General features: G+C 39.2%; 1 protein-coding gene across 1 annotated transcript in view; it reads right to left on the bottom strand.

Annotated features, from left to right (window-relative positions):
* Positions 1-11,552, bottom strand: part of LOC122799383 (SV2 related protein) — a 416,834-nt gene that overhangs the window by 100,315 nt on the left and 304,967 nt on the right. Inside the window, exon 12 of the mRNA XM_044068393.1 lies at positions 1,559-1,666. Coding sequence (XP_043924328.1) covers positions 1,559-1,666 — 108 coding nt within the window. The remainder of the gene's footprint in view (positions 1-1,558; positions 1,667-11,552) is intronic.

Here is an 11,552-nt window from a genome sequence, read left to right as displayed (position 1 = left end):
TTTCTTAAGTTGGTTTAGATGATATGCTAGCTGCCTTTCATTGTGTTACTATGATATTTTTGTCTGTATATGCTTCTTTCCATTTTCATATCTATTTTTATTCATGCAGTGTTTTACTTTTGTGTATTGTATCTTCCAATTTACCACTTTGGTAAAACAATGCCAGGCAAAGCTTTACCAGTGTATTTGTGTGTGGTCTGTAATGTGACTCCAGGCTTAAAGTGTCTTTTGTTGCATATGGAAAGTTTTTGCTTCATGTTATTTACTTCATGTCTTCATAAATTGCTTAATTTCCTGTTTGTGGGGATTATAACACCATTCAGTTTCATCTGGAGTTTAGTTTAATACATTTGTTGGATATCACTCACAGTTTCAGATCAGGTAATCTAATTACATTTGAATTTTCAGTGCTTTATTACTGTAAACAGTGTTGAATTTCTTTCACAGTCCTGATTCCTGCTTTGTTCTACCTTTTTTAATTAGTCTGTATAGTCTTAGTGATGTGTTTAAATCAAATGTGTGTGTTTTTGATGTTTAGTGATTTTTTTATTTACTGGTTTATTTTTGGTTTTTAGAACATTTTTGTGTTTAATAGTTCTACCCTGCTAAATGAATTTTCAAGATGGCAGCAGTTTGTTGGATTTTTAACTATGTGAGGGAGTAGGTATTTGTACTACCTTTTCTCCATACAGAAAAAAATAATGCATGGATACTAGCAATTTGATTGGTCAGTTTTCCTTGCCCATTTTATACACACACACACACACACACACACACACACACATGACTTACAAAAAATTTAATTTATTTTAAAAATAAAAAAAATAAATAAATTTGATTGGTCAGTTTTCCTTGCCCATTTTATACACACACACACACACACACACACACACACACACACACACATGACTTACAAAAATACAAAATCAAATATATATATATATATATATATATATATATATATATATATATATGAGAGAGATGCATATTTATATATGTATCGTAATTAATATTGGGTACATGAATCTGCATGTCAAGTGACACAATTTTTATCTAAAATTTTCACTCTAAATTACGACTTTGTAGAGGTAAGATGACATCCTGAAGGTCTCTGTTTTACTCATCTTACAGACACTAAAGTCCTCAAGCACAGTCAGGACAAGATGGAGAATTTATATATCCAAGCTCTTCTAGGAACACTTGCAGATCTCTGAGGATGACTGTGAATCTAAGAATAATAAAAGGGAAAACCATCCTGCTGTCCTTGCTTGGTTGCCACTAGGACCACTATCAGGAAAACCAGAAGGAAAATAAAGTGAAATTGAAGTGTAAATACATGGAATGTTCCCTATAACAAACCAATGAAACTTATACAGCCATTTCATTTATACTGCTGCAGTTTCTTTCTCAGTCCAGGGAACCTCAAAGAAAGAAATACAGTAAAACTTTCCACAAAAGAACATACAACTAAACAATCAAACATTAAACAAAGCAAACGTGCGCTAATTTTAAAAGAAAATTTACTGGCAAGCTTTGACTAGTCAAACAGGTTCATTACCCGGAAATTCTGACAGTGTAGTCCAGAGTAGATCAGTGTAGTCAGTCACATTTAGCAGCTTACATTCGAGGCTACATTTCGGCTCTGATGTCTTTGTACCCTTTGAAACTGTAAATAAAAGGTAGGTAATATAGGTATTAAAAGAAAGCAGAACAAATATAACCTGGCATTCTTATTTTCAGTCATAGTCTTCTTAAGGCCTGCTTACATTGAGTTTGCTTCAGCTTTGAGTTCACATGCATAGCAATTTGACTTGATTGGTGTGGATATTTTTTTCCCATGTGTACTACCGCAGCAGATGTATTGTTATTCTCTATAGTAACAATACATTGCCAGTTTCTCTTAACCAAAATAATCGGGAACTCTTCAGTACTCATATTATCTTGGATTACATGCTTCTGTTAATGCTTTGTGCATTTATAACATCAGCAGTATAATTAAACACAAGAAAATCATTTGGAAACATCTTAACAGTAGCAACAGTCTAAAAGAATAATTACAATTACCATCTTACACTCTTATGAATGGCACAGCAGCCATTTGCTTCTATAAAGACCTTATATTTTCTCCTATCACAAAATCATTTTATTTTCTTCATCATTTCTTAACATTGACATCTATTTCAAGGTAAATTGAACTGGTTTTGCACGCCGGACAGCGCCGGTTAGCTAGGGTTAAACTATCCCTGACTCCGCAAAGTCTACTCTTCAGTTTTTCCCTTGGAACTAGACAAACCTTCAACTTTAGCACTCAAACCATTAATTTTACAGCCCAGCACTTGCTTAAAACTCATAACAAGCACTAAATACCCCTAGCACTAGCCCCCCTTATACTGTCCAGAAGGACAAGGCTCTCTCTTCATCCCCACCAGTCAATCAGAAAAACAGCTCACTTTACCTATTCAGGCATGTCCAAAGGGCAGTTTCTGGTGTACTCTCCAGTCCAACTGGTGAATCTGGGCATTTTGAGGCAATGTTACAACTGCTTCATGTACACAGACAACCCTCTCCTCCTACCACCAAACACTAATATATGCGAGAGATGCAATTATACACCCAGACTGGAGGCAAAGCTCTCTCAACCCCAGACTATAATTGACTGTCAAGAGGAGAAGGGTAATACTTACAACACACCACCAGTCTCACAAAGACCTAACAAACCAACACAGGCAAATAACACACATAAATACACGAAAACATATTCGGAGGCTCTAAATAAAAATCTGCAAGAGCATTAGAGACCTCCAAAGCAGACATCCAAGCAACCTCCACAACCCATCACCAACCACGAAACACATACTTCACATAATCAGTGTGCCACGCAATCACAGCCCTTAAGACAAAATAACATACCAAACACACTAGTGATAGGCGACTCTATAGATAGGCACACTGATGTCCCATTAACTAGGCTGGACAAGGAGAAGGTTACAGTAAGCTGCCTGTCGGGTGCCAGGATCCGCCACATAACACAAGCACTCAGGTCACTCCAGAACAAGTACAAATACGACTCTGTCATTGTACATGTTGGTGTGAATGACCTGAGACGTACCTCCCTGGACTACATGAAAAGAGACATGGAAGAGCTCTCTGATCATGTAGCCCAGGCAGGTATGACCCTGACCCTGAGTAGCATCCTGCCCTCACCAAGAATGGTGCCACAGTATAAAGAAAAAATGATCAACTTCAACAATTGGCTAAGTTTCTGGTGTCATTCAAAGGGGATCCAGTATTTGTCTGCCTGGGATGACATGCTCGACAAGCCACCTTGCTTCGCAAGAGATGGCTTGCACCTGTCACCCTTAGGCTTTTGAATACTGGCAAAGGCTCTTGCTGCCCCATAGTGCCTTTTTAGGCAAGGCTCAAAAGACAAACCCACCACCATAAATAGCACAAGTAACCAAAAACAGAGGGTAATGCTACTCAACGCCAGAAGTCTAAACCTCAAAATAAACACACTCAAGGCACTCCTCAGTATGGAGAACATTGATATCTGTCCGGTAACAGAAACCTGGTTTAAGGCTCCAGAGAGCACCCCAGCACTACCAGGCTATAACTCATACCATACCTTTCAGCCACAGAACCCGGACCAAAACACAAAAGGCGGGGGTGTATCCATATTCATCTAGAATACTCACACCTCCAGGTTAGTGGTTCAGCACAATGCATCAGAGATCATCCAAGTGCAACTAACAATGGGCAAAACTGCAATCCAAATTGTAACTTGCTACAGATCACCCACCATGACCCAGGACCCCCATTCTGCATTTCTGGAGACACTGGGAAATATGAAGTTCCTAACAAACACACTAATACTGGGTGATTTCAACTACCCAAACATTAACTGGGAGAACTACTCAAGTACTAACTCCCTTGCCCAACGCTTCCTAAAATTTATAAACTCGAACACCCTGGATCAACTGGTCAACACCCCCACCATAGGGAATAACATATTGGACCTGGTCATCACCAACATGGGTGACTGATGTTCCACACCTGAAGTCAACCCCTCACTGGTTAGATCAGACCATAGACTAATCACTCTGGATATTCACATTCTGCCCCCAACCCCAATCAAGGAAACCACCGTGAAAAACTTTTCAAAAGAAAACTTCACATTGCTTAAGACTGAGGTGGAAAGGTTCACAGCCCCCACGCCAATGGACAATGCTGTCCAAGCTGCTGAAACTTATACAAAGGCACTCTATGATCATCTGCAGGAATGCATGGATCATGCTATCCCAAGTAAAACCAAGACTCACTCCTCCAAGAAAGGGAAACCAGTCTGGTGGACCCCTGCCATAAACAGGATCTACCATAGAAGGAGGAAACCAGTACAGATAAGAGCAAAATCCCTAGAAGGAAAGACATCACTGATCAGTATCAGCAAGAAACTACCATCCCTCATTAAATCATCCAAGGCTAGCTTCGAAAGAAAAATTGCCAAGGACTCCAAAGATAACCACAAAGCATTCTTTAGCTATGTCAAGAACCTAAGTGGAAACTCTCAGATCTGCTCTGAGTTGGTGCAGAATGGCACAAAATACACTGAACCAACTGATATTGCCAACATTTTGGCAGACAGGTTCAGTGTAAACTTCACACCCCCCTCACCCCCTAAAGGGCCCATAACCATACCAGAAGAAGGTAAGGCCCCGACAATCACCAACACATAGGTTAAAACAGCCCTATCCAAAGCCAAAAACACAGCCTCAATGGGATCGGACGGTGTCCCAGGCTGTGTCTCACAAGACCTCCAAAATGAACTAACCCCTCACCTAAACACACTGTTCAAACTCAGCCTCTCTACAGGCTACGTACCCAGAGAGTGATGCACAGCAACAGTCATCCCACTCCACAAAGGTGGCGCCACAACAGCTCCGGGAACTATCGCCCTATAAGCCTGACTAGCCTGGTCTGCAAGGCAATACAGCGCATCATCATGGAACTCATTAACAGAGACATTGGGAACCTCCAGACTTTGGACCCCACCCAGTTTGGCTTTGTTAAGGGCAGATCATGCCTCCTAATCCTGGTGAACTACTTTGAGACAGTTACCAAGGCATTAGATGAGGGTAAGGAGGTCTACACAGCCTACCTAGACCTCACAAAGGCTTTCAACACTATTCCCCATTTTGGTATTATAGACAAACTCAGCAACCTGAACATTAACCCCTACATCACGAGATGGGTTGCAAATTGGCTCATAGACAGAACCCACATGGTAAAAGTTGCAGACTCTAGGTCCGACTCTAAACCGGTTACAAGTGGTGTCCCCCAGGGTCAGTCCTAGGACCCCTCCTGTTCGGTATATACTTCTCAGAGGTACAGGCAAGCACAGGAGGACTTTGGCTGACCAAGTTCTCAGACGACTGCAAACTAGGGGGCCATAATTTATTCTCCAGCTGATACAGACACCCTCCAGAAGGGTCGCACTGAGACGGATACCTGGAGTAAAAATCATGGCCTCAAGCTGAATGCCAAAAAGTGCATAGTCATCCCCTTGAAAAAACAAAGTACCCGTGAACTACCACATAGGTGGGAGTCCCCTAAATACAGAAAAAGTAATAAGGGATCTGGGGACCCAAGTAGATAGCAATCTCTCCTTTGATAATCATATTGCCAAGGTGGTTAGAAAATCCTTCTACGTGGCCCACCTAATCTGAAAAGGGTTCGCATCCGGAACAAAGGAGGTTATTGTGCCTCTCTACTCATCACTTATTAGACCCATTATAGAATACAATGCTCCATTTCGGATGTACCTTACAAGACAACTGCAACAGCTGGAAAGACCACAAAAGTACCTCACCAAGGGAATAACTGAACTCAAACAGATGACCTATACAGCCCGACTAAAGAAACTCCAGCTGTACTGGGTTGCATACTGTTTACTCAGAGGTGATCTCTGCTTGACATACAAGGCCATGTCCAACCCAGAATTGATGGATATGCTCCACCTAAAAAAAAAAACAAATCCCTTAGAGCTCTAGGAATATAAACCTCACCACAACAATAAATAGGACGTGCTGGGGGGATAGATTCCTGACCCAGAAACTCCCCATGCTTTGGAACAAGATTCCAATATACATCAGGCAGAGCCCCTCACTAGCACTCTTCAAGAGAAACCTTGATGGGTGGATGGGAAACAGAAAATTTATCCTGATGATCACTGCAGTGGCTCTGCTGGACAAAGGCACAGGGAACTAATCTAAGGGGTTGGCGAAAGCCAACACACTCTGGCTAGGCTTATAAATGCCATTGGGCAGATAGCCTAGTACTTACCTATGAACCTATGAACCTATAACACAATACCCTTGGCAGAGAAGACACATGACAAAACTAACTGTACAGTACAATTCTTACATATTATGAAAACACTGCCCCTTCCGTTGTCTGTGTTCCATAGTACCACTGCCAACAAGGAATTTAGTGGATTAGGGAAGCATCTTCTGCTTGCCCCAATATCCACAGTTAATAAACTTAACACATTCTCAAGGCTTATTAAAATACTATACCATCTGTAGGCAGTCACCACTAATAAAGTATTGGGTTACACACTTCTCATCAAACACAGTCATTTGATAACACTTATCTATTTATTTACTTATTACAGTTTGTTTACCGGGTAAGTGAACTGATCTACAGACCCATTTCAGTCACAACCCATTTACTAATGGCAGCACAGTAAGTTTAGTATATAACAATTACATGCATACAATTTTATTTCTGAAATCTGAAAATATTTTTGCATCATACTTCAGAGACATACAGTAGGTGGATTGGACTCTCTAAATTGGCCATAGGTGTGAGTGTGCTGTGGAAGAACTACCGCAGCAGGACTAGCCACCTGGCCATGTATACCCTGGATCTAGATGATTGTCACTGTTGAAGTGACACCCCGACCCCACATGTAAAAATGGGAAAAAGGGGTTATGGGTGGCTGGATGGATGGATGGATGGATGGATGGATGGATGGATGGATGGATGGATGGATTGATGGATGGATGGATGGATACTTCAATGAATGAAAAATAAGCTTTTTGTGACAAAGTAACCTGAAACCTCTACAACTACAGTGTCTGAACTACAGTTTGAGGATTAAAGAAAATTATATGCATACATTTTATATAATGCAATGTAAAAGATGGGGAAAGCAATGACTGAAAATGTTTGTGCGCTGTTATCTGCATATCTCAGGAACTTCTGCAGTCAGAAACAGATTAAAATTTCTCTGCTACAGAACCCAGCAACTGTCTATAACTGCTTATTTAAGATTATGTAATGACTGCTTATTTGTAAGGCATTCCACACTACACTTTATCCCATGTCACTTCTTCCAAGCAGCATTTGTAATGGACCTAGTTACTATGCAGAAGTATCTGTTTTATTATGTGTTATACCTGTGCAAAGTGGTCTCCATTGTATGTAATGCCCACTTTCCCTGCCAAATCTACCTTTACTAAATGCAATGCTTTTTCTAGCATCTGTGTTGTTCTTCTCAGTGAATCAGTATATTTGGCATAGAATTCACCTTTTCTGACAAAACAGACCTTGTTGATAGCCATGAACCTTGGACATGAACTCAGAGCTCAACGGCTCATCCCCATATCAGTAAAACAATTTTTAAGTCCACAGTTTTTGACCATCTGTAGAATACAGTTAGTAAAAAAGTATGCACAATAAGCTAAGACTCGAGTACCATTGCAATCTGGATGAGGGACTTAGAATGCAACAGGGAAAAGCCCCATCTAAAAGAGCACATAGAAAAGTAAAAAGCAAGAAGGTAACACTTTCTGAGGTGATACCACTGAGGCCAGCTGCACTAAGGCATGGATTAATGCATACACAGGACATACATATACAATTGAACATAACTCTCAAACTCTTAGCACTAGGAATATGGACAAAGCCTAAAATAATGGCGGGACAAAGGCCCCAAAATAGAGACAGATTTTTATATACTACTCATAAACTTAGAAAGTTGCTAAAACAACAGAATTTGCGTTAGCATGCATTCTGTGATGGATATGAAGTCTGAAACTCAAATTAATCTTATTGTTGAGGGATTCAATCCTCAATGATTTGTCGGAAAATCAGACATTTTATGAGGAACAGATCAAAAATATCAAGCCAAAATCTGAACATTCTGCAAAACTCTGGACATTTGAGAGGTATGCAACTGACCAAACTAAATATTCTCCACTAGAACACTGAACATTTGGTGTATTAGAAGACTATCAGATGGCAAGGATGTATGTGGTTTTCATGCAAGCGTGTGAGGGAGAGGGCTAATCTGAGTAGACAGATGCATATACACCTTTTATAAAATGCATATGTTGAACTTGCAGTTGAAATATGTCTTATCATTTTTTGCAAAGAAACAAACCTGCTATACCACCCCATGTGGGGGACTTCACCCCCAACACCTTCCCCCTTACTTTACGCTCCATCCGTATGGTTACACAATCACAGTGCCAAGAGAAAAATCTTAAAAAAGGATGAAAAAACAGCTTGCAGAACTGCAATGCAGAACAAGAGCTGAGTCATTAAAATATATAAATTTATTCTGAAAATAATAACTAGAGGGAGTTGAGCTCGGGGAGCTTGCTTTCAATTATTTTTCACCAAATGGCAGCTTTTTCATGCCTGTGTGTGAGTGTGTGTGTGTGTGTGTGTGTGTGTGTGTGTGTGTGTGTGTGTGTGTGTGTACACACACACACACACACACACACACACACACACACACACACACACACACATATATAAAAATGCTGCTGGGATGAAATCCACCAGATTTTATTACAGAAAACTCCAAATAGTTTAAGCACTTTCATTTGGATTAACACAAAACTTCTTCAGGAACATTTAATTACAAAGAATCAGTTCCTTAAATAAACGTCCCTTGAATTTGGTGCCAAAAAAAAAAAAAATACAGAAATTCTTAAAGCTGTGCACACAAACCCTAACTGAGGAAATACAATACTATTAAAAAATACAGTACTAATAATAAGAATGCCTACTTGTTAAATATGGTATAAAACCAAAACATATATGGACATGAAAATCACCACCAATATTAATATAATAACATAGAATGAAATATGTATCAATAAATGATGACATTGCAAATGTCAATAGCATGAAATGACCATATAATTAAAGTGTCTCAAAAACATACAAAATTACTATAAATGATGAATACTATTTTTTACCATCCCCTGGGGTCCAGGAAATTAACTAATACAAAGGGATCTCCCCTTTAAAATGGGTTTGAGGGAAACCAAATCATTTATACCTGGTGGACCTGAGGATCCCCTGTTGGATAACATTGAAGGTACTGTACAAATATCTACTTACAAGGATTGTAAAATATTTAACTATTCCGTCATGCCTATCACAGATGCGGTGGGTTCTTTACTCCAAAAGGGCTTTAAGTTTGTGCCCACTAGACAACCTTCAGTGGTGGACTTGATTACTGAACTCAAGTTTTTCACTAGGAAACTGAATTTGACTTGTATATTATCTTCCGAAATGGGCCACATTGAGACTTTAATAAGATCTAGTGTTTACAATCCACCACAATTACCTAGTATTATTTTTGAGAGGTTGTGTGAGCACAGTATATGAGAGTGGTGTCGTAGGAACAGTAAGCCCAAATTTTACAACCTGAACAACTTAGAGAGGGATGCATTATTTACTCTAGCCAATGACTGTAATATTCGTGTCATGACAAAGGAGGTGGTGTGGTGATTATGGACAGGAATTTATATTCATCGAAAATGTTCAAATATTTACATGATGGGACTTTCTTTGTTGAAGTGTCCCTTAATGAGATTAGGATTGCTTATCATGTCATGAATTACATTTTGGAGGATATTTTTGTTACATTTGATCTTCCTGTCCATCTTAGGGAATATCTCAAGTTTGAGAAACCAAGGGTGCCTGGGACTTTTGGAATACCTAAGATATACAAGTCTGTGTATAATCCACCACTGAGACCCATTGTTGCTTCAGGTGGTTTGAAGACTGAACCCTTGGCCAAATTTATAGACTTTAGTCTGAAAACGTTTCCTGAGGACAAATGGCATATGCTTAGGGACTCATGGCACTTCTTGAAGATAATTTCATCCACCCCTTTTGTGGAAGATGCTATTTTTGTCACCATTGACATTAAGGACTTGTTTTCTATTATTCCACACCAGGAAGGCATGGACCTTTTTCATTACGCAATGTGTAAGGGTACTGCTATGACTAACAGTGACATTCAGCTTATAATGCAATGCATGGAACTTGTGCTTGTCAATAACTTGTGTATTTTGAGGGCAAGTATTTTAAGCAGCATATGGGGGGGGTGGCTATGGGAGCAGCCCCTGCCCCTACCTTTGCAAATATGGTCCTGTGGTCTTGGGAAACCACTAAGGTGCTCAATTCTATTTTTAAGGACTTTCTGAAATTATATTTAAGATATTTGGATGATATTTTAATTTTGTGGTGTGGTAGTGATGAACAACTGACCAGTTTTATGCAATTTTTGGGTGATACAACTGATTTTCTGGAATTCTCATGCCATTTTAACCAAGATGTGATCAATTTTCTTGATATTTCTTTACATAAGGATCACATTAATGGTAGGTTTACATCCAATATCTTCAGAAAGGCTGCTTACTCCAACTCTTTTTTGCACTATGATAGTCAGCATTTGGTGTGGCAGAAATGTAACTTGAGAAAACCAAATGGAGCCAGCAAATGGTGATAAAAATAAATGTATTGTAATTAAAGCATCACAGCATCACAGCAAATACAAACACAAACCGGTTTCGGCTGGTAAATTACACAGCCTTCATCAGTGTATTCAAAAAATAATAGTATTTACTATCTTTTAAATACACATGCATAGAATCTCATTGGTGGAAAATTTATAAATATTCATTAAGCCCTGGGGGGAAAAGCCCTCCTAGCTTAATAATCCACTTTTTTTCTTTATTACTTAGAATATCATGCCAACCAATTTTATTCCTATGGTCCCCCTGAATCACATCAATAATTGTAAACAAAAATATTGCTGATGGGTGTGACAACTGGTGTTTATACAATGCATTAGTAATCTTTTTCTGTTTGATATTACTATAGTGTTCTGAAATACGTAACCTAATGCACCTTGAGGTTTGTCCAATGTAAAATGCACCACATTTGCATGTGGCCATGTAAATAGCCCAATCACTACTGCAGTTACAAAAAATGTTTATATCAAAGACCTTTGAGCAATTACGACTGGAAAATTCCTTGGTAGTACATATGTAGTTACAATTTACACAGTGACCACAAGGGAAACAACCATCCAAACCGTGTCCAGAAATAGTAGTTTGTATTTTGTCCCTGACCCTGTCTCCAGTTTTGTAATGGTTGAAATAAGATTTCAAGTTTTTACCATTTCTGTATGAACACATACATTTGTCAGGGATAATCCTAGCAACTTCTGGATCACTCTGCAGTAT

Source organism: Protopterus annectens, chromosome 4.part0 (assembly GCF_019279795.1).
Source record: "Protopterus annectens isolate FY-2018-M chromosome 4.part0, PAN1.0, whole genome shotgun sequence".
Classification (NCBI taxonomy): Eukaryota; Metazoa; Chordata; order Ceratodontiformes; family Protopteridae; genus Protopterus; species Protopterus annectens.
Note: the sequence above shows the minus strand (reverse complement) of the source record. Positions and strands in the feature narration are given on the sequence as shown.